Below are 25713 nucleotides of genomic sequence, written 5' to 3' on the forward strand. Positions count from 1 at the left end.
TTACTGAGTTCGTCCGAACCCACAAACCCCCACTTAGCTCCGCCTGTGGGTTATATGTTTCGAGAACCTGGCTTTCTTTCAACTATGTAACCGGCCAAACACCATCGCAATCGAGGGGTCTTCAACACCTTAATACTATTTTAAAGCTTAGGAATTCAAAAGAACTATCTAACATGATCACAAGAAATTTGATACCTTCTATAACAATTTCAAGTGGATTTCCAAAATATATATTCTCCCTTTGTTTAAAAAAAAAGACTAATTACTTTCATTTTTAGTTTGTTTAAAAAAGAATAACTTCTTCCTTTTTTTGGCAACACTTTATTTTCAACTTCCAACCTGACATATTTAATTAAAACCACAAGATTAAAAAACATTTTGATACATTTGACATAACTTTAATCTAGAACCACAAGATTGAAAAAATCTTCTTTATTTTTCTTAAATTCCGTGTTAAGTCAAACTAGATCGTCATTCTTTTTTAAACAGAGGGAATATTATCCGTCTATATATATGTGTGTGATGAGGGAAAATAGCTATATCACTTCAAATAAAAACTAGCTAAACCTAAAGTATAACAAGATGGCTTTTCTTGCCTTTATGCTTCTTTTTCTACCTATGTTAGCTATGTCAATAGAGAACACAAACATGATGAGCAACAACATGGCAAAGCCTGGATGCCAAACAAAATGTGGGAACTTGAGTGTTCCTTATCCATTTGGTATCGGTATAGATGCTGGTTGCTCTATACATCCTATATTTGACATCAGGTGCAACACTTCCTCGAACCCTCCAATTGCCTATCTCAACACCGGAGCCACGAATGTACTAAACATAACAACTAAACCCATGGAGGTCATCGACATATCAACTAGCCAAATACGTATTAGAAACGTGTTGGCAAGCAAATGTTATGAAGAAAATGGTGAACTATCTGCTCAACAACTTGTGTTTCTCAATACAGGAGTGTCGTTTTTCACGTTATCTGAGAAAGATAACAAGTTGATTCTTATAGGATGTGATGATTTGGCTATGGTTTTTGGTTTTTCGTTATATGAAGGGAAGAATTTCAGCACTGGTTGTATGACAACTTGCAAGAGGTCAGGATGTGAGCAATAATGGGACATGTTCCGGGATTGGTTGTTGTCAAGCCGCGATCCCTAAGGGATTGACGACTTATTTAGGTTTTGTAAATAGCCCCGGAAACCACACTAATGTATGGTCCTTTAACCCTTGTAGCTACGCGTTCCTTGGCGATCATGAAAAGTTCACATTTAGGGGTACATCAGACTTCATGGACCCAAACTTTGTGAACAGAATAGTGAATGATGTTCCTATTGTGATTGACTGGGCAATTGGGACTAAAAATTGCAGTGTGGTTAGAAACTCAACAACTTATTCATGTATGGAACATAGTCTATGTGTTGATTCTGAAAGTGGACGTGGAGGTTATCGTTGTATTTGTGAGGAAGGATATGACGGAAATCCTTATCTTAGTCCAGGCTGTCAAGGTTTGTGTGACCATCTCATCTAAAAGTTTAAGCTGTTAGAAAGAGTCAAGCAGGTGCTTTCAGGATTTTTGTCTGCTCTGATACCATATTGAACTGTGTGACCATCTCATCTAAAAACTTAAGCTGTCAGAGGTACATTAACTTTCTGATGAACTAATTTGAGCATTCTTGTAACAGATATCGATGTGTGCAACGAGCCCTTGTGATGGAATTTGCATAAACACTCCAGGAGGGTTTGAGTGTTCGTGTCCGAAGGGATATTTTGGCGATGGAAAGAAGGGACGTGGTTGCCAGAAGGAGCATGATTTCCCCATCTTAAAGTTATCTCTTGGTATGTAAACACAATTACAATGGCATGAAGTTTCAATTTATCAAACCATAGACATAAAAAATATAAACATTAGATGATTATAATGTAGTTAGAAATTATAGAACCAAGCTCAAAATGATTTAGGTAGTTTTAGTCTTTAATTATCTTAGTCAATAAGCATATCACTATAATAGGGAGATTTTACAATTACCAGTACATGTGGAGAGGAGACTCTCCAAACTTATATATTCAACATAAACTATCTTTAACATAGGAAAAAACTCAAATATGTCATCAAACTTTGAGAAAAGATTCATATATGTCATCGGTTAAACGTTTGGTTCATCTATGTCATTTCTATTTGAGAAAAAGGTTCATTCATGCCATTATTTGTTAACGGAAAACAGTTCCAATTTTGCAAAATTATTTTTTATACGTGGTCAATTATGATTTGGCCACGTCACTAATTAAATCATTCTTTCAAACGGAAAAAGTTTAAATATGTTATCAAACTTTGAGAAAAGGCACATCTATGTCATCAGTTAAAAATTTGGCTTATCTATGTCATTTCAGTTAACAGAGATAATGACATGGATGAGCCTTTCTCAAATGGAAATGACATAGATAAACCAAATTTTTAACGAATGATATCGATGGGTCTTTTCTCAAAATTCGATGACGTATTTGAGTCTTTCTCAAAAAACAAAACCCTCTTTTGAGACACAATTCCTCGGTACACACTATGTTTCTCCTTATGACTTGAATGAATAATATAAAGAAAAAATTACCTAAATACACAACTTATTTTGTCATATTTTAAAAAATTTTCCACCATTTGAAAAAAATTACAAAAAATCCTTACTCCCTCTCCTCGGATATATCATGATGTATTGGTCGGATACATCACTTTACGTGATGCATCCATCGGATACATCATTTTACGCGATTGTATCGATTCGAAATCAAGACGCGATGTATTGGAATATTGAGTGATGTATTCGAAATTGGGACGTGATGTATATTGGATACGTTTTGTAATTTGAAAAAGAGTATGGATATGATGTAATTAGCTCTTAATACTATGTGATTTATGTAAAAATCCCCGAGACTTTGTCAAAAACAAATATCCCAAGAAACATTGTCAAAAAAACAAATATCCCAATATTTTTTTTTATTTTTGACATTCTACTATATTGATCAATTGCAGGTTTAGGTCTTGGATTGTTGTCAATACTGGTTAGTATTACATGGATATATTTCAGTTTAAAAAGAAGAAAAATTTTAAAATTACGAGAGAAATTCTTCGAAAAAAATGGTGGTATGCTATTAAAACAGCAAATGCCATCCAATTTAAACAAAGTGTTTACGATAGAAGAGCTTGAAAAAGCCACAAACAATTTCTCAGAAGATGAGATTCTTGGAGAAGGCGGAAATGGTGTAGTTTACAAAGGTGTTCTACCAGATCAACGCGTAGTTGCAATCAAGAAATCAAAACCAAATAGAAGAGTTTATAAATGAAGTCGTAATACTAACTCAGATTAACCACAAGAATGTGGTGAAATTGTTGGGGTGTTAATATCAAAGGTGAAGAAAGACCTACCATGAGAGAAGTAGCGAATGCATTGGAAGGATTCACTAAATATAATATCCGTTCTTGGGCTCATGATCTTGATCAAGAAAACGATATTCAACTACAAATGGGAGAACAAAATGATCTTTATACTGTGTTAACGCGAACTGTTCAACAAAGCTCTGAGTATAACATCAAACGTGAAGAACATAACCTTGACAATATTTCATAAATTTGTGTATTTGGATCGATGTTCATTCATTGCTAGCTATACACAGCCCAACCTGAGGGTCTTCTTTCGGAAATAGTCTTTATGCTTTCACAAATCACAACGTAGCATATGTTATAGTTGTTGTATTCGTGTTTACTTATTGCTTAATTAATATGATGTAATAGTGGTCTCTAAATGAATATCAAGTTTTAATTTTCTTATTATTGACCCCTAATCCCTTTCTAAATGTTAAAAGTAGGTTAGAGTCCTACATTGGTTGGAGAAAGGACGGGTGGTTTGTTTATATGGACTTCGGCAATCTTCCCTCATGAGTTAGCTTTTAAGGTTGAGTTATACTCAAATCAGTGGCGAATTTATGTGTAAAAATTGGGTCACCCGAACCCGTGGTCATCCGACTAAACTCGACATATTACTTGTATAATTATTAAAGAACATATTAAATAAACACTTGTGAACCCATTCTTAAAGTTGCTGGATGGTTCACTGGTTTGACAGTCAGGTTTTAACACCAAGGTCCTGAGTTCAATCTCAGCCAACCACAATTCACTTCAATTTTTGTAGTAACTAATAACACTAGTTTTTTCAAAAAAAAAAAAACGAAATTCTAAAGCAATGGTGCACCCGTTTTCTTGAAATCCTGGATTCGCCTCTGACTCAAATGTCATATCTTTATATGGTATCAGAGTCGGGTCCATCCATGTTTGAACTCTCAGTATAGTTGAGACTGGGCGAGTGTGATAAAGTGGGTTAAAGTCCCACAATAATTGGGATCGGATGGATGACTTACTTATATGAACTCGGACAATCTTCAACTTATAAACTACCTTTTGATGTTAAGTTATGTTCGATCATCATAAAAAACATGAAACTTTTCAAAAGACGGAATATATAAATGGCCCCCTAAACTTACCAAATATTTTCAATTTAGACAACTGAAATTGGGGTACTGCGACCTATTAAATACTTTAAGTTGTTGGATATTGTTCCTATTAAACGCTACGAAATGCACAAAGTAGAGGAGTTTTTCTCATTTGTCCTTATTTTGATGAACAAGATTATCTAATTAATACCTATTGCTGATGGAAGGTTGCACATATACTTCGAATGTTATGATCCTCTTTGCGATGTATTTGATCTATGGAAATTATGTTGGATAGTACTACTTCATCGTTTCTAGTTGATCTCCGGGAAGACCTATGTTGATTGACCAAGAGAGATATATAGTACCCATATCAATATATAGTTGAACGGGTAGGTAGTTCAAGTGTAGATGAACTCTCTTTGTATAATTTTAACTAAGTCATGTAAGTCATCAAATCTATCACAAAAGTTATGTAATAACGTTGTATGTTATTGGTTAAGACATGTCATTTTGGCCACTTTGTGGCTTTTAATTGATTTTTGCTTTAACTAGAAATTGTTAAATCATTTAAATACGTAACATCATTTTGCTTATCTTGAATTAGACAAGATATCATGTCACCAAATGCATAACATAAAATAAATATAATTAATAAAATCAAAATCAATTGATTATTTGACCCAACTAATTTAGATTCTACTCCAAAAGTTATTTGAACTAAATTCAATGATTTTTATATATCTACACCCCATCATTATAATCAGGGGATAACTTATTAATTTATCAATCTCCAACCAAAATGGCCCCTCAATAATCTATGTTTCCTCTAAAAGATAGCATTTTCAAACTTTACATCCTAGCTAGTCAAAGGAAGCTATAATTAAGTTTGGTGATTAAATCTTCTAGATTTTTCAATAACTAAATCTACTTATTTACACACCTAAATGAAATATGCTTCATCCAAAGTTATCTTCCAAATTTTCATGATTCTTGTATCTTGTCTACTTAGTAATTATTAATCTCATGCATGCACCTTTCAATGAAATTAAAGTTATATTAGGCCAAAAGTTTAACAATATTCACACTTTATATATCTAGGGATGCGACGGATCGATCCAACATTGTATGTGTGGAGGTTCACGGAAATTCAATAATTGGATGTCAATAAAAGTAAAAAGATATTCGAAAATAAATATATTGTTGCTTTAGATAATAATCCTCAAATCTGTTAACTTTAGGGATTAAAATAACACATATTAACTAACTGAAGGTCAAATATGTTAAATCGTATAACACAAGAACCAAAATCGCAATAAGACAATAATTTGAGGACCAGAATTATTATTTTCCTGATGTGCAATGTATAGTTAAAGACTTAAAAGGTTCGAATAAACTCAATAACTATGATTTGAACTTTGCATTATCTTAAATAACTTTATATTACGTTGACAAATTCACTAAATACGTATAATTACAAATATTAGAGTTCAAAAACCATATTACTTTCCAACAAATAAAGGTTAAACAACTTTTCAAAAAGTCCTAACTTTAACATCAATTAGAATTAGTTGGGGGAGTGGAAGGTTTTGGGAAAATGACATAACTTATTACTTTGGTATATATGGAAAGGGTGAAGGTATTTTGGAAGTTTCTTATGGTTCTTTTCTGCTTTTTTTTGCCTTTTTCCCCTCGGTGTCAGTATCCATATTAAAATCTGATTAAATTTTGAGTTGCATTGGAAATCGTGCCAAAAAGTAAAACGCTCGAAGATCTGAACCTGAGACATTTGATTAAGAATAAAGATGCACCTACCACTCCACCACATGCAATCCTGGTTGATTTTACCTATTTGTTTACTATAGTACGTACTAGAAAGGGTCAAAATATAACGAAACTAATAAATAAAAGATTTGAAGTTTTTTTATACAATAATAAAACAAAAAAAAAATAAAAAATCTACATAACTAGGTTCTCACCTTATTACAATATCAAATTTAATATAAAGAATTATCTATTGTAATAATTGGTCAACTTAACCTAATAGTGTAAAAAAAAACACTATACATTTATCCATACACCAAACTTAAATTCAACTAAATAATAATTGGACAAACTTTGACTAGCTAGAAAGTAATTAATTAATGCCTAAAAGGCCCATGCAACCAGAATTTTCCACGTTGTTTACCAACCAGTAGAAAAAATTGCCTCATTTGAATGAGTCTCTAGTCCTTATCACAATAAGTAATTTTCAAGTGTAGCTAAAGATATTGTCTAACTTTTTTTAATCAAAAAGTCACGCAGTTTTATCTTAGTATCATATAAAATACGATTAATGTAATTTTTATTTTCTCATTTAGTGTTCATAGAAAGTTTCACGTTATTTATATTAGAGTTCGATTAAATTTGAATTCGTGTGGAAAAGTCTCACATTGAGGATAGAGAGCTCCTTAATAAAGGTGATTTCGTACCCAAAACAATCGAACTCGAGACCTCTGATTAGGGATGAAGAGTACTTACCACTCAACTACATTCCTCGGTAAAACACTATATTTTTTGTTTCATCTTTAATGATTTTTTTGTGAGTTCTAAGCAATGTTGAATTACTTTTTGATTACATAAAATAGTTTAGTGATTCATGTGAAACATAAGTAAAGGAGTCTGGAACCAAAATGGAAATAAAACTAATCAAAAATTTGAAAAGGGCATATAATTTTTGTATGAAACCAAAATAAAATGTTGTCGGTAGGAGTGTTAATGGTACAATTCGATCGGTTATTTTTTCAAAATTATACCATTTCAATTTTTTTGGTATTTTATAATACATAACCAAAATTAGACTTTTTAAAATCGTCTCACTCATATCGGTTTCTCTTTGGTATCGTATGGTTCGGTTAATTTTTTATTTTTTAACTCTTAAAATATCACTTCAAAATATACTACTATTAATATATTTCTTTCACAAATATGTTGTTGAAGAAGCACTTTAATCCTTCACCAAAAAGATAAGAATGTAAACCCTTATTGTCATATTGTCTGATCTTAAATATTTAATTGGAGTGTTTGGATAGGTTTTGTTGTATTGTTTGATAGAGTATCTATTACAATATCTTTTAATTTAAACCTAATTAAGTAAAAGTTAATTAAAAAGCAAAGACCCAAAATCGCCTAGTCATCAGAGGTCTAGGACCTAAGTTATATTTATATTTGAAAAATGTTACAAAATATATTTATATATTAAATTTAACATAATATATAAAATAAAATAAAACGGCTCACATTTTCCTTCTTTTATTCTTTAGTTATTTTAATATTTTCATTCTTTATATAGTTATTTTAATACTTAGTTATGTTGATATTTTTCTAATTTCATATATTTTGAACTTTTTTTTTAATATGACACTGGGTGGACTAAGTCAATTATAAAGTGAACCTTAGGCTCTGTAGGAAAGTAAATGCACAACTATATAAGTTGGTGAAGTAAATTAATTTTCTAGTTGACAAATCAAATCTTTCACTTCATTTTGCTCTTTGATTGACTACATAATTTAATCTCCTTAAATTAATTATTCTTATGTTTAGGTAATACAATTTTGGCACTTTTTGTTAATTATCTTAATCCCTATTGGCACTCAATAAAAAAACAATTCTTTCCATTTTTTAATAATATTTCTTGACATTGATTAAACAAATAATAAAATGACAATTTTTTATTAGCTAAAAATCACATCATTTCGTTAGAATTTACTCGATATAAAAATTATTTGTAAATATAGAAATGTCATTTTCCAGCAGTAAAAAGTGAGTCGTTGAGAGTAAGTAATAGTAAGTTCTTATAAATAATAAGTTACTATATAATATACAATTTAACTTGTTTGAGATTATGTTCAATCTTTTATTGTCTTCGCCAATTTTCTAGTTCAAAGATTCTCAAAACACTTGTAAAACTAAAGGTAGTTTCTTTATCCAAACAAAACAGAAGTCAATTTGTACCTTTAATTATTCCCCCATTATAAATAATAAGTTACTATATAATATACAATTTAACTTGTTTGAGATTATGTTCAATCTTTTATTGTCTTTGCCAATTTTCTAGTTCAAAGATTCTCAAAACACTTGTAACTAAAGGTAGTTTCTTTATCCAAACAAAACAGAAGTCAATTTGTACCTTTAATTATTCCCCCATTAATTGTCTTTGGTCTTCACCAAATTATAAGATTATTGTGTTTATTTGGGTCCCATCCTTTGACAAAGTAGTAAATTACTCATTTAACTTCTTAATTTCTTCTACTTTTCTTCACACATTTATAAGTTAATATTAGATACTGGGATCTGATGTATATTATTCAATTTTATTGACTATTTAATTATCGAGTAATTGTGTCTGGTATTCACATTGGAGTCTGACTAAATTTGGGTTTGCGTCAGAAAGTCTCACATTGGGGGTAAAACGCCTTCTAACAAAGGGAACTCAAACCCGAGATCTCTTGATTAAGAATAAAGGAGTACTTACCATTTCATCACAACTGATCTTGTCGGTAAGTTGACTTACAACACTTGTAGTTCGATATCCATATCAAGCATGATATAGACATGTTAGCTAATTAAAATAGTTGATTAGCATCGATTGTTGAAGTGGGAATTCTTTTTTATATAGGTGGCGATGAAATCCGATCTTAAGACCACTGTTTGCTCTGATATCATATTGAAATGTGTGATCATCTCATTAAAAATCTTCAATTGTTAGAGAGAATACACTTTTATTATTTAATTGTATTATCAATATCATTAAACTTTTTTTTTTAATACTTTTATTTATTATAGTTAAATGAGATCTAATCGTCATATGTCAGGATACTACCTATATAACAATACATCACTATAATAATTATGAAATTTCAAACGAATGCTACCACTACAATCAGATTTTAACTGTACTATTAAAAGTGACATGATAATTCACTAGATTTTAATTGTACTATTATGAGTTACATGATAATTATAGAAATATTTTGTATATTAATTATTAATGCATTGAACTTGAACTCATATAGTACTAATCATAACTAACTAACTATTGGTTTGTTTCCTTTAATTAATTAATTAATTAATTAATACTTTTTCAAACTTGGAATGCCATGCAAATCAATTTAATCTACAATTCGTACATGTTAGGTAACCTACCCAAATCAATTACCTTGAGCCAACTTAATTAATTTCTCTATCCAATAATTTACGAAAAATTCCCTATAAATACTTAGACATTTCTCAATAACTTGTGCACACCACACTTTATTCTTCTCTATTTTTATTATATTTTCCACTCTCTAAATATTAGTCAACTTTTGTAATGGCTTCTTCAAAAAATAATACTATGGTTTTTTTATTTTTGCTTGTGACCTTACTAATTGGAAGTTCATCAGCACAACTTTCAACTAGTTTTTACTCAAAATCATGTCCTAAACTTTATCAAACTGTGAAATCAACAGTGCAATCAGCTATCAAAAAAGAAACCCGAATGGGCGCTTCGCTTCTTAGGCTTTTCTTCCATGATTGCTTCGTTAACGTAAAAATATCCCTACCATTTTTTGTTAAATTTCTTATTTCTTCATTATTTTATAGAATTTTCTTTGTTTTGACTCTGACGTTTATGCATTAGTATAGTAAGGTGGTTATTATATTGTAGTCCAAAAAAAAAACTTTTCATATCTGGCACCAATATAATAAATCTCATAGAGTGAAGTATGGTCAGTTATATTAGAATAACGTTTTATCAAAAAAATATATTATATATATAAATCGAATTAGTTAACATCCTTAGTGAAACTTTTCACATAGGTATACATACTATTCATCAATTGGTCACATGTATCATTCATTTGTTATTATATGTACTTACAAAAATATTTTGTCTGTTTATTATACTAAAAATATATGTTCAGTTTTACTTATCAAATTGAAGAAGTCAAGAGATGATTTATTACTTAATTTTTAATTTATTATTATTAGTAACTATAGTTAATTTTCCAAAGCTTAAAGAGTGTTATAACTAGTAAAATTGTCATTTTATTTATTACTCCTTAAAAGATATGTTAGGTCAATACTGGATTGAACAAGTAAAAATTAACGTAGTGAGTAGTTTTGAATAGTTAGCCCCTACTACTTTGTTTTTTGGTTATCTAAATTACTGCTCAATTTTTTTCTCTTTTAGGGATGTGATGGATCACTACTCCTTGATGACACATCAAGCTTTACTGGAGAAAAAAGGGCTGCTCCAAATGTGAACTCTGTTAGAGGATTTGAAGTCATTGACAACATCAAATCTGCTGTAGAAAAGGCATGCCCCGGCGTTGTTTCTTGTGCTGATATTTTAGCTGTTACGGCTCGTGATTCTGTTGTCATTGTAAGTCCTAGTTACTTCCCAATTTCAATTTTGAGATAATTACGGACCTGAACCATTTATCGTTTAGTTTACATACTTTTCATTTTAGTCGATTAAAAAAGTCATTTTTTTATTTGACAAATGTTTAATAATAGTCTCAACATTTTATCTATAGTGGGTCCCACTTATTTGGTAAAAAGTCCACAAAAGTGTATTCTTTTATTTAAAAATTTATTTATTTTAAGGATAATTTTTAGAACATTGCAAAGTATTTCCGTATTTCTTAAATTTCATGTTCAATCAAACTACATCACACAAATTAGAACAGAGAGGTACAAAGTTTATAGGTAGTATATACTTTATACTAAATATACATATAATATACATATCTATACACTATATATACAATAGCAGTGCCTATCAATGTATATGCTGATATGTATATATTAGAAATTTTAGTAGCTCGGTTGATAGGTTACCTGAACTTTCACCACCTTAAAATAGAGGTAGTATATATTATTATAAGGATTGACTTTTCAAGTAAAACAAATGTATTTTAAAGTTTATTTTCATCTAATTATTTTTGTGACTTATGTAGCTTGGAGGGCCTAATTGGAATGTAAAATTGGGCAGAAGAGATGCCAGGACTGCAAGCCAAGGTGCTGCCAACAGCAGCATTCCAGCTCCTACTTTTAACCTAAATAGACTCATCTCAAGTTTTAGTGCTGTTGGCCTTTCTACCAAGGATATGGTTGCCTTATCTGGTTTGTTCTTTTTCCCCTACTTTTTTTCTTATTTATAATGATGGTCGTGTCCGAATCAACTTGCACTCTTTCTGATACTACCTAGTACCTAACATAAGTAGAGATATTCTATTGGGTAACTATGCACATCAAGACTTATTAGTCAAAAATCATAAGGGGAAAGTATATCTTAACAGGAGGATTACCGTTACAAAATTTCAAACTCAAGACTTTCACTTAGGGGGCCGGGGGGTGGGGGTGTAATTTCGTTTTTGATCTATCTCACCATACTCCTCCTGCAGTAGTGTAGTCACATATAGCTTAGGGTATCCAGTTTGTCAAAATATATAGAAAGAAAATTATACAAAATATATTGGTCAAAAGTTATTTTCAAACATATATATTAAATCTTGAACATGCTTAACGAAATTTCTGACTTCGTCACTGCCTCCGACCTCAGTTACTTTAAACAAAGTTCTTTTATGGATAACATTTACGGTGATTTGGGTATCTTGATTGACCTATATCGACAAATTCATAATATTAGGGCTTGAGAATGAAGATCTAACATTAGTGATATCTCTAAAAGCTAATAAGCCAAATATTGGACAAATTATGAACGAATATGTAATTACCGAATCGAAGTTTAATTTATCGTATTACTGAACTTTGAAAGTTTGTTTTTTTAATAAGTATCTACTTTCAATTACCAATTGTGAAATCAAATTTTAAAAATACTGAACATCCGCCCTGAATACACTCCACCCTCCAAAAACAGAGGAAATTTCATATATAAAATTTGATTGTTTCTATGTTTGTGTTTCATAGGTGCTCACACAATTGGACAAGCAAGATGCACAACATTTAGGGCACGTATATACAATGAGACCAACAACATAGATTCATCATTTGCAAGAACAAGGCAAAATAGTTGTCCAAGAAACTCAGGATCAGGTGACAACAACTTAGCGCCTCTAGATCTTCAAACACCTTCGAAATTCGATAACAATTACTTCAAGAATCTCGTGAATAAAAAGGGTCTTCTACATTCCGATCAACAATTATTCAATGGGGGATCTGCTGATTCGATCGTTAGGTCTTACATCAATAATCCTAGTAGTTTCAACTCTGATTTTGTGACTGCTATGATCAAGATGGGCGATATTCGTCCACTTACTGGATCGAATGGTGAAATTAGGAAGAACTGTCGTAGAAGAAATTAAGTGTTGAATATTGGTATTAAGTGTGTGTGTGTGTGTGTGTTTTAAGTGTGGAAAATGCCCATTTTGAGTTTGAGACGTGTGATTTTGTTTTACTATATAGTTTAATTAGTCAAAGTTTTCTTTCTTAATATGATAGTTCAATGTGTGTTAAAGGCTTAAAGCATTTTGTATTTGTATCACTATTGGAATATTATGAATAACTTAAACACACTTTTTGTTAGTCAAAGATTACTGCAAATCTTTTATTAGTATTATCGGATATAGACATTTTAACTTGGCCTCAACTGATAACTAATCACTTGACATTTTAATACGGAAAAAATGTATTAAGGGTGAATTGATCCCCGAGTCCTCAAGGTACGTGACTCAACATTTAATCGAGTGCGCCATTTAGCATTGATATCAGAATTTTAGAAAAAATATATAAAAAAATATCTAGTTTCATAGATTATTATAGATTTATCTTCCCCATATTTTGCATATAAATTCGCCCTTGAGTTGAACACTCCAACTTACAAAATGATCATCTAGACACCTTCAAAATTTATGTGTTATGTTAACATGAGGTCTTCATTGGACACACGGTGAAAATAAGTTGAATTGCTTAGATATGCTTTCAATATTGGAATATTATTAATTGTCAATTATGATCAAGTTAAAATACGTATTTATATATTATATACTTACAAAAATATCGATGTAATAGCAAATAAACAACTTTTTATGATAAATTTCATTGAAATGTAAATTGATTTTATCATGTTAGTATACATAACTTAAATCTTATATCTTATACTCACACCTATAAGAACCACAATATATTATTTTTTTCAACTTTTTTTAATTGATGGGTATTCAACAGCCCCACTCTTTTGTGCACTTAATTTTCCACCTACAAATTAATGCAAACTCTTATTTTATTATATTGGACTGCAGGATTAATTAAATAAATAAAAAGAAATAATAATATATATTCTTAACTCTGCTGATACTTTTCATCCATGGTTTTTTTTAAAAAAAATTAAATCAAAATACTCAATGTTCAAGTAGAGAAAATAAATGGAAAAATAAAATAAAAAATGGTAAAAACTTGAGAGCCAGACAAATATATATTATAAAATTTATCTTGGGCAGTATTCATTACAATTACAACAATAAAAAAAAGGGAAAAAATATCTTGACATAAACTTAAAACTGGGAAATGAGAAAGAAAAAAAAAACATTGCACACACTTCACACACCATTAATTCAAATTAAAACTATTCAAATCTGATAAACACCATAGAAATTCAAATGATAAATTCACTGCTTCTGGCTCGAACTATATAGTATACATAAAAATACTTGGGTACACTGACGAAATTCATCATGTCGATGTTATTCAATTTGCTTCAATCATATTGAAGTATTTCACAAATGGTCACTCAATTTTTATTTTATTACAATAAAAGTCACTAAACTATTTTTCGTAACAAAGAAAATTATTCAATTTATCTAAATATCACCGAAAGTCAATAAACTAATTTTGTTACAAACAAATCACTCATTTGCCTAAGTATCATATAAAATGTCTCTTGTGTTTCCTCTTGATGCCTTTTTGTGATACTTGGGCAAATTTGAGTGATATTTGTTTAGTGACTTCCGTGAGTTTTCTATAAGTGAACTGACTTTTTCGTTACAAAAAATAATATGATGACTTTAGTGCAATAAAGTAAAAATTGAGTGATCATTTATGAAACTAACCTGTTCGTCATTTTATATTCCTAGAAGCACGAATCCCAATAAAGGACAACAATAGTTTCTTCACTTTCCTCATAGAGTAGTAGCTAACTCGAAATCGCCTGGATTTATTCTCATGTGTCGAACCAAAGCACTTATGTGTAGACGTTGGCGAATCATCAATTGCCACGTGGGGATTACTCTCGAAGTTCGTTAAGTTTGAACTATACGCGAATAGTGGCATGGAAGACATAGAGAATGATGACGAACGAGATGAGGAGGGAGATAGGGAAGCAATTGATGGAGAAGAAGTGATTCTCTTGGAGAAAATTGAGCGATAAAACTTAGGTTTATTTGATCGTAATTTTTGCAAAGAATTTAAATGTACATTAAGGGATTGATTATTAATATTATTATTATAAGAAGGTGGAGGAGTAAGTGGAGGATTTAATAAAGTTGAATTTGAAAATTTATGTTTAGGGGTACCTGGTTCAGATTCCCAATGAAATGGAATTGAACTAGATGAAGAAGATCCTCCATAATAATAAAACCTAAAAGAAGACTCACCTTTATTGGAATTTTCCTTAGACAAAAGTCTTGAAAAGAATTTGTCATCATCTTTAATTAGAAGAAAATCTTGTAAATATTGTGGACGACGATCATTATCAGCACCATCATTAGTCATCACCATTTGGATCAAAGAACGATCGAGAATTTGATCAAGATATATTATATTCTGCTTCGATCGATAATTCCAACCCTCTATGTTTCTTGGATGAATTAGAGGAGAAGGAAAATTAAGAAGATTTTTTGTATCATGCCATAATTGGTCAACTTGATGCAAATATAATTAAGAAGATTTAGAGGGGTGTTAATTGAATTGAATGAGTCAAAGAAATTGTGATGTTTATAGAAGAGATCGATTGAACACAACGTTTCAACTAATTATGTGTATGTTGAGTTATTCAATATTTAAACTAATTTAAGTAAGGCATGGTGCATTTTGTTGTGTGTCAATTAGTTAGTATGTCACGTACTTTTTAGTTTAATGAAATTTAATACTGTTGGCCAGTAGCTATAACTAGTAAAGCATCTTACTTAAATAAATTTAATTTTATTTATTGGCGATTTGATAGTAGAAAAAAGAAAAGTTGATATATTTTCATAGTTGACTGACTCAATAGTAAGGGTGTACATACGTCAGGTTAGTTGAGAAAAGTGAGATTTGATTGGAGAGTAAAGGTATGCATTATAAAAAAGAATGAAATTAACTATGAATTTTGTCGTTAATATGTGGTGAAATAGTTCGTAGCTAAACTCATATGTATCATAAAATAAACTATAATTTTGCCCCTATAGTTAGGGACAGAGTCATAATAAAGATTATGAGAGTTTGGCAGAATTTAATATTTTTATCTCAAAATTTTATATTTATATTAAAATTTTTAGTTAATATATATAATAATGTACCATATGAACCAAGTAAGGGGAAAAAATTATGATTCGAAACTCATTAACTAAAATTTTTGGATTTACTTCTATTGACATGGCCAGAAGCGGATCCACATGTATAGGTTGGGGTGCACGTGCATCCGTTAATTTCAAAAAAAATCATGTGTATATATGTATATTCATCTTGAAAAACTGACAGATACTAAAATATATTGAACAGTGCACTATGAGGAGCATAGAAATGCACTTGGGTTGCTGGTACAAGCCAAAGCACCCACCTGCTAACCAGAGTTCTATCTCGGCTAGAACCCTATTTTGTTGTTTTTATTACAAGTATTAGCTTAGAGCTCATATTTAATCTATATATTGTATTTAATATTTTTAGTATAGTTCAAGATATTAGTGATCAATTGAATACTACATTATCCGATAATTGTACTTGAAAGTATCGCTAACACCTAACTTAAGATAATATTGATCCCCCGGAATTTTCAAATTTTAAGTTTGCCTCTCATGGCCTTAGTATTCAATGTCATGTGCTACTATACATAACAAGTTGTTAGAGTTTCCTCATCAAGGGTAGCAAAGAACTTTTATAAACAATTGATAAACATACCTATTTGTACACTATAGTCTATAAATAACATAATTATTTGTACCTAACCATTATGAATTACTTTTATGTTTGATGGCGACTTTTTCTAGACAAAATGATCAAACAAATACCCCTAATTTCTGTTAAAAAATAATTGATATCCCTAATTTCTATAGACGAAGAGTATGAAGGTTGTTGATTAGAATAGAAGGCTAGTAGGTAGTTAAACGTCGTCTCGTTTTTTGGAGATTAAGTTTTGTGGGAGTCTAGAGCACTGTGTTTGTCGTAGTATTAGCATTATTCATGTAATTTCTTGCATTTGATATTTGTTACTATCTATTTTGTCTATATTGTGTTTGGATTACCACATTATTTTGTTGTTGTTACTGTTTTTTTTTAAATGCTTTGTACGGTTTTTCATATTAGTTTTCTTGTTTTCTTCACTGTTGTATTTTCTTTTTATAACTATTTTGATTTGCTTCAATTGGGTCGAGGTTCTTTCAAAAACAGTTTATCAACCTCTATGAGATATAATAAGATTTATTTACACTCTATTCTTTTCATACTTCACTTGTGAAATTACACTGAATATGTTATTGTGTGAACTCAATAGAGATTCTTAAGTCACTCACTGTAAGCACTCAATTTAATTATTTGTATCTCTAAATCACCAATCACTATCAATTAATCTATCTTGTCTCTTTTTTATTTTATGAAATTGACTGAATAATTATCATTACTTGCTAGAAACATGACTTTAAAGTTTAATGTACCATGTGTTTACTTAATTTCAATACTAAGACTTCACATTTCCATTAAAATAACCCCACGATATTTCTCTAGAGTATTATACATATAAATGTTCTTGAAATAATAATTTTTTAATTTATTTATCAAATACTATCAAATAAAAATTATTTTCCTTCGAACCAAACACACTCATTTTCTCGTGGTCGAACTGAATAATTGTTAAACTTTGAAGTCCAAAAAGGCATTTAGACTTTTCAAATGAATTAGTTAGACATAACACACTCATTTAATAAAAAAACTTGAGTATTCAATTTCTCGTGGCCGAACTGAATAATTGTTAAACTTTGAAGTCCAAAAAGGCATTTAGACTTTTCAAATGAATTAGTTAGACATAACACATCAATTACAAGAATCTAAAACCAAATACATTAACTATATATGCAAAATTTACGAATTTTAAAATAAAAATGTTACTTGCTCAACGTGTTATGGTTTTTAAATTACTAGAGACATCTCTTTCATTTCATGAGGACGTATTAACATACCACTAGGGATGGGTGTTTGTGTTATTCAAATTGGATGTGAAAATTTTAGTTTGAAGTTTTAATTTTTGAATTGGAAAAATGATAATTCAAATAAATTTGGATGGACTTTGATTTATTTAGTTCTGTTTTGTATTAATCAGTTTGGATATTTCAAATTTTTGGTTTTGATTATCCACTTTCTCCTTATATTTGACTCCTCTTCATTTCTCTTCTGCCCATTTCTCCCAAGTTTCTATTTAGATGTGTGACAACGGACACCTATGTTACCTAAATATCAAAGGTCTTGATTAATTAGTTTAATTTCTTAATGAAAAGAAGTATATTAATTAATCATGTTTAAAAGACGAGATGTTGGTACTTAAGTTTCCCAACTTTGTTAAAAAAATATTCATTTTCCAAAATTTTGAAAATGGATGGAATTACTTAAATAGAATTAAACTCTGAGAGAAGTATTTTATCTATCTCTATTTATTTACTCCCTCCGTCCCTATTTAGTTGTTCACTTTAGAAATGACACACATATTAAGACAACAATAATTAGCATAGTGAAGTTACAATTTTACCCTTATAGTACAATTTACTTCCAAAATAAATTCACTCAAAATAACTAATCAATGCTAAGAGTTCATAAGTTTATTTACTTTATTTATGACAACTTTTCACTTTAAATAAGGGTATAATAGGAAAAAAATTGTTGTCCTTTCTTGATTTGTCAAAATGGACAACTAAATAGGGACAACTAAAAGAGGAAATATGGACAACTAAATAGGGACGGAGGGAGTATCTACTTTTGAATTGACACACTTATTAATTATGAAGTGGATGAATTATAAATTTAAAATTTTCAATAAGTTCTACATTTTTCAAAATAATTAATTGAGGGTATAATAGGTAAAACAAATGTCTTTTCTTTATTTGTCAAAATGGACAAATAAAAAGGGATAATTAAAAAAGGAAAATTGGAACAAGTAATTCGGGTCAGTGGGAGTTAGGGGTGGGCATTTGGTTCTTCAGTTCGGTTTTATCAAACTTCGATTCGATTCTTCGATTTTAGAAAAATGTGCACCGTATTCCAAACCAAACTAATTCGGTTCGGTTCTGTTTAGTTCAATTTATTTCAGTGTTTTTAGATTGGTTTTTTGGTGCGGATGATAAATAAATGAGGACAAAATCAAAGTATAAGATACTTAAAAATTTAAAACTTTGTTGAGGAATGATGTGTTTCTCCATGGAACACTTATTGTGCTAACTAAAAGACTATATTTGTCTTTGTCAAGAACATTGTGCCTCCAACTATTTCTCGAGAAAAACAAGGACGAAGACGGATTCCTATGTACATTGATAAAAATATGTTTGGGTTCCTCTTGGTGATTAATAGTTGAAGTTAATTATTGAATTGTAAATTTGTTGCTACTCTGATTTGTTCATAAATGATTTAGTTGTTAGTTGACCTTTTATTTTTAGTTTAGAGAATGCCCATATATATGGGCATTCTTCAGTGCACCGAAGAACCGAACTTTTAAAAAAATAAAACCGACGCTGAATCGAAAAACCGAAACCGAAGAACCGAATTAGTTCGATTCTGTTTGGTTTCCGGTATTTATGTCCGCTAGTAGTGGGGAGTATTGAAAACACCCTTGAATTTGGTATGAATTATTAGTTTCGTCCCCAAATTATTAATATTCTTAAAATACTATTCTACTTGATTAACTGAACCTAAATACACATCCGATCTGATATGTTTCATCCCCGAACCACTGGTGGACCAAATATTGTCTATCCAGTCCAGTACGGGATCGGTCCAAATTTTATGTGGTTGGAACTAGGTCAACCCGGCCCAATTGACACCTTTTACTAAGATAAATACTACAAAATCACACATTAATTTAATTACATAAAGGAGTAACCTTTCAATTAGTAATGCCATCAGACTCAACAATCCATTAATATGACAGCATTTAGAAAGATACTCCTTCCGTCCACTTTTAATTGTCATATTGTGTTTTTTGAAAATTAATTTGATTAATTTTTAAAATTAAATTAGATTATATTAATTTGATATTTTAAACAAAAAATTTAGATATTCAAAAATTATACGAAAAGTACTATAAATTGTGATTTTTTTGCATATCATTATGATGAAAAAATACATCGTAAAATGTTAGTCAAAGTTTTTATAGTTTGATTGTAAAAAAGAAACCATGACAATAAAAAATGAACAGAGGGAATAAAATTTAGACATTTGATTATAAAAATATGCACCATTGATATTTAAATACGACAAGTATGATAAATCTAGATAGGAAGTTGGGGAAAATGTAGAAATATAAGAGAAATGAAAAGGAGGCGGATTCTTTCTCCAATACGCTTTTTTTAAGAAATCATAATTCATAAATACGAAAGTTTACTAATTTACCCTTAAGAAACTTTGTTGGAACTTTACAACTTGTTTACATTTTCAAAAAGAATTAATCGTAAGGATAAAATCAGAAAAATGTAATTAATTTTATCTTGATTTTATAAATTGACAAGTAATTTGGGATAACATTTTTTATCACGTGGAAAACTAATATGGGAGGAAACATTACAGTAAAACTTCACTAAACTAATATAGTTGGGACCGTAAAACATTATTATATTTTAGAGGTATCATTTAATCGATAAATTAATAATTATTAATTTATAGAGTGTTTTGAAATTTAACCTTGTGATGCTGGGATAATAAGAGCTTTTAAGATGTATTATCGGAACAAATTTTATCGTAGGATATTAGAAGGCTATGAAGTGGAACATGAAACTCATCGAGGAAAGATTAAACTTTGGATGCTATCAATTTTATAATCCGGGCTTGGACGAAAAAATGTTCAACACTGTAACGACAGGTTCTCGTCGTTATGAAAAAACCAATGGGGAAGGAATTTGGGCCAGAAAACTTCTAAGTAGTAACTTGGAAATTTCTAGCCTAGGCCAGACTTGAACTAAATCTGAGTCAGGTGAGGTTTAGAGAAATATGGTAATGAATGGGGGATCTAATTATAAATTTGATCACATGAATGGATAGCCAAGACGTTAAGGAGCCTGACGGCTTTACGAAATCGAATTCGAGCGAGTAAACTCCCGAAACTGACCTTGGCATGAAAGGGTAGTTTTAGAACGTCTCGAATTGAAGGTGTGATGTGAAATGGAAGCTTGGAACTCAAACTCCAAGCTTTTGTCTTTGTGCAAACCTCCAGGGCAGGATTAATCCTGCCAAGGTGGGGCCGCTGTGGCGGGATGGGGTCCACCGTGGCAGGCCAGTCGCCAACTTAAGTCGGGAAAAACCCCAAAATCGTTATTTTCTATAAAACTTCGTTCTTGAGAGCTAGGAGGCGACCCAAGGCGATTCTTGACAGTTTTCCACGACTTCTAGTGCTAAAGGTAAAGGAAATTACTCCCTTAATCCGTATTTCGATTTCTATGACTTAGAATCTTGGGTAATTATCGTTAGGAGGGAGTTTTGGCCTAAAGTTGATGGTGGGAAAACCCCTAGCTAGTTGAATATTAGGATTATGGGTTTGATCTTGGGTTGATAAGTTTGTTATAATCCGGGTAAATTAGACCTTGTTTATTGATCCTTGCATTAATTACTTGTTTATAGACCAAGAACAAGTTGAAAGACTTCAGAAAGGGAAGGCTCAAGTGTCTTAGGACTATTCAGTCTTGATTTCGAGGTATGTGATACTTCGATTTCCTATTTGTGTGATATATGCCGGATAATTGTTTCATTGTATGCATATGTGTATGCGAATTGAATCTAATGAAATGATTATGTGCGAACAACTACATGCCATGAACTTTTACTTGACCATGTGATATATGTATTATTCGTTATAGTGTGGTTGTGATTGTGGTTGTGGTGATTTAGATTGGATGTCATGTTCCGACCCATACATTGGATTGGGTGTCACGTTTCGACACATATATTGAACCGAATATCACGTTCCGACACATACATTAGATCGGGTGTCACGTTTCGACACACTAACAGTTTGAGTATGGGTTCCATGAGAGAAACACTTGTGATTATTATGTTCATGTCTACCTGTCATTGATATTGAGAAATTGTATGTTGCTCCTGAAAAGCTAATTGAACTATGTATTCTGTATATGTGTGTTTACTGTGTTGTAATTTCCTGCTTGTATTTCGCTAACTAGAGTAGCCGTGTGATCCTACCAGTACACTGTGGTTGTGTACTGATACTGCACTTGCTAATTTTTTATTGAGTACAGGGCATCTTCGGGCGGCTACTGACAGACCTCAGTTAGGAGATCATTGATCGAGACCGAATTCAAGGGTGAGCCAGTTCTTCCATGCTGCCATTAGTCCTTTATTGTTTAGTCTATTCTTTTCGGACTCAGACTCTATAGTTAGATTTATTCGTATGTTTAGTTCCGGGGTTGCACCCCTTTCCTTAGACTTGTTGATTGGTAGAGTTTTGGTACAATGACTTTCAGGTTCTAGGGGTTGACTTTCGCAATAGTTTGTTTAATTTTTATTTAAAACATTCGGAGTTTATGGGAACTCTGTTTCTATCCATCGTTTAAACCTGCTTCCGTATCTTTAAATGTTTAGTTTTTCGTTAAGTTGCTTAGTTGGGTTGTAGTAATGGTTCTCCCACCGAAGGATTAGTGTGGGTGCCAATCACGACGGACTGGGTCTTGACAAGCAAGAGACAAAAACAAATTGGTTTCGACACTGCAAAGTTTGTTTGGAGGATGAAATCTCAAAGAATTTGAATAAACCCACATGTGAAAACATCATCCATGAACTTGATGTCATGATTAATGATCTCGATTACCGCAATAAAATTGACGTCAATAACTTATCGAATTATCCAGGTGAAAATGATATATATTCAGCGGTCCTGAGTTTAGAAGAAATTGTGGATACCATAAAAAACAATGTTGATGATGAAGTTGTAGATGATACAATACCTTTGGAACCAGTGTCGTGTAAGGGAACACTTATCGTATCTAGAACTTTTCACAATTTTATGGTGCAGATCGAAAAGACAACACCAGAATTTTTGGATGCAATAAGAAAAGATAGAGATGAGCTTCAACTAGATTTAAAGTTTAACAAAAAAATAAAACACAATAGAATCACATTTCACTAAATTGTCTTAGATATATTTGTACTTTTAAAGAATTATTAATTTATAATATTAATGAGACCATATATTTATATAGGGGTCTTCAAAAAAAATATATATTATCTTATTATCTTATCGAAATAATTGATTTTTTCCATTGGCCCAAATCGGGATCGAAGAAAAATATTATCTTAGAGAGATTATTAATTTAGTGAGGTTTTACAATATAACTTTCTACAATAAACAAGGATTGATGCCTCTAACTTTTCACTCATACGGTATAGTTTCATATTGAACTTAATACTATAATAAGTAGGATCGTGGGGTACTAATCTATTGGATCTTCGAGAAGTAAATTTACTAGAATTTGGCGCATTGATATTGGTAGGAGCAAATATAAGACAATAAAATTTAAATTTTCAGATATCCAAAAATTCAAATCAAATATGCAAACAATCTGAATTTTGAGTTGCGCTAGACTATGTCCACCCCTAGTTGAAAGAATGGCTAGATATAAGGAAGTCTATAAATAAAATCTCTTACTCCATTCATTCAAAATACTTGTCATGTTTCAATTTCACTATTAAACTATATACATGAATTTTGATCAACATTTTAAAATGAATATTTCATTATCGTATTGATATGAGAAGAACTATAACTTAAACTACTTTTTGTATAGTTCTTAAATATCTAAAACGTAATTTTAAAAATGTCAAATCAATAAAATTCAATTTAGTTGGAAAAGAAATAATCAAATTGAATACTCTCAAAATATGAAATCTAACAACTAATATGATGGGGAGACTATTTGGAAGATGTCCATCCACTTCAAGAGTCATTAAAGGATTCAGTAATGGGATTCCCTTCTCTTTAGGGATTTTTACGCTTTATAATTGTCCATCAAAATAAAAGTCGATAACTATATATATTACTTTCTCCTAAGATTGTTTATAATCAAACGTTATTGATAATCCAACCGCAAAACTAACTTATTTAAATTGGGTAATCTGACTAACAATTATTGAACAAATTAAAATTTTATAATTAGTAGTTTATTGATGCGGAGCGAATTACTTACTTTCTTATCGGGTAAATCATTTAACCCGTTAAGAATTATCATAATTACATTTTTACCCCTAGGTATACATTGTATATAATGTAAATCCCAAAAACATAAGCCTCATTTTAGTGAAATGTTCATTTTTTAACTTAGGAAATAACGAGTCAATTTTAAATCCTAAAACATATCCGCCGCTCTTTACAAAATTGATCGAAACAAATCAACAATTTCTCTTAATCAAGTAGGTAATTCACTCGATTTTTTTGTTTATTTCCAGCTTTATATATTTCAAAAGATTGTTAGCTTGATTTTTTTTTTATGAAACGCTATTATATATATATATATATATATGTTTTTTTTTTCTAATTGCTATTTGCATTATATGTTAATGTTTTTATTTTGATGTTGTATGTTCTTGTTTTGGTAGTTTCTTAAATTGCTATATATATATGTTGTTTTTTCTAATTGCTATTTGCATTATATGTTAATGTTTTTATTTTGATGTTGTATGTTCTTGTTTTGGTAGTTTCTTAAATTGCTCGAGATGATTTAGTGAGAGATTTGTTAAAGTTATAAGTTTTTTTTATGTTGGAAATTGATAGATCATAACTTTAATTTAAGTTTTCATTTCTTGACTATTATTATTATTATTATTTTATCATAATCGTACAAAAGAATTGGAAGTTGTTATTTTTCGAGAGTCAATCAATTTTATTTTTTTGTAAATTATTGTGATTGATTGTACTTCTTAGTTAGTTTTTAAGTATATACATTTTAATTCAAAAATCTTAAGGCTTTCATGTACGAATTATGATCAAAGTTTAGAAGTTTGAATTCCGAAATTTCAATTGTGTCACTAGGAAGTATCAAATGAGTGCGTTACTATGTTTTAAATTTAAAGTTTGTTTTCATATTATTTGTTTGAGTACCTGATAATTTGTTTCCTTATCTTATGACTCTATAAAACATATCATATTGTCATGACCCAAAACGAGTCGTGAGTGCCACCCACACTTAACCTCTTAAGTGAGCGAGCCAAGAAATCCAAACCTCAACATATATTAATAATTCAACCACGAAATAACAATAAAATGCGGAAGCTCAAAACTTGTTAAATGTAACAAATCAAATCAACCTCTAAAGTCTATTACCCATTATCCCCAAAACCTGCACATCAAGGACATCTGTTCTCAAAATACAGAGTCTAAGAGTATTAAAGACACCAAAATAAGTAAATAAGATGGTCCATGTCTGAAATTTAAGGACATCATGCCATGACTGAGAGAATCCAGCACGAGCTAGAAAGAATAACTCACCCTGAAATCTGATGTGCTGGAGACCGGCTAGAGCTAAGGGCGAGTTGAAGTCGATGGTACACTTGTTGCACTCCACAAAAGAAAAACGAAGAAAACACAAGTAGGGGTCAGTACAAGGAACACGTACTGAATAGGTATCATCGGCCAACCCAAAATAGAAACTAATATGCAATGAATAATAGTATAAAATCAACTATGACACTTACCAGGTGACAAGCAACAAACATCATGAACAAGTGACAACGGAAGCCAGTACATAATCAATCACAATATCCATCACATATAGGGACTCATGCCTCCACACCACGCTC

At 30.7% G+C, this 25713-nt stretch overlaps 3 protein-coding genes across 3 annotated transcripts; 2 read left to right on the forward strand and 1 right to left on the reverse strand.

Moving 5' to 3' along the window:
• The first annotated feature begins 582 nt into the window (after positions 1-582).
• LOC125831411 (wall-associated receptor kinase 2-like) lies at positions 583-3339 on the forward strand. The gene is made up of 5 exons (XM_049510616.1): positions 583-1108; positions 1375-1511; positions 1689-1842; positions 3029-3057; positions 3157-3339. Exons 1-5 carry the CDS (start codon positions 583-585, stop codon positions 3337-3339), a joined length of 1029 nt encoding a protein of 342 aa, XP_049366573.1.
• A 6421-nt stretch (positions 3340-9760) lies between these two features.
• LOC125831747 (peroxidase P7-like) lies at positions 9761-13056 on the forward strand. The gene is made up of 4 exons (XM_049510933.1): positions 9761-10048; positions 10694-10885; positions 11463-11628; positions 12436-13056. The coding sequence occupies exons 1-4, from the start codon at positions 9833-9835 to the stop codon at positions 12828-12830; spliced, it is 969 nt and encodes a 322-aa protein (XP_049366890.1). The 5' UTR covers positions 9761-9832; the 3' UTR covers positions 12831-13056.
• Positions 13057-14576: 1520 nt separating this feature from the next.
• LOC125831749 (uncharacterized) lies at positions 14577-15239 on the reverse strand. Its single transcript, XM_049510936.1, has one exon. The coding sequence runs from the start codon at positions 15232-15234 to the stop codon at positions 14581-14583; it is 654 nt and encodes a 217-aa protein (XP_049366893.1). The 5' UTR covers positions 15235-15239; the 3' UTR covers positions 14577-14580.
• Between the last annotated feature and the right edge of the window lie 10474 nt (positions 15240-25713).

The sequence above is a fragment of the Solanum verrucosum genome, unplaced genomic scaffold (genome assembly GCF_900185275.1).
Source record: "Solanum verrucosum unplaced genomic scaffold, falcon-dt-bn FXZP01000049.1, whole genome shotgun sequence".
Classification (NCBI taxonomy): Eukaryota; Viridiplantae; Streptophyta; class Magnoliopsida; order Solanales; family Solanaceae; genus Solanum; species Solanum verrucosum.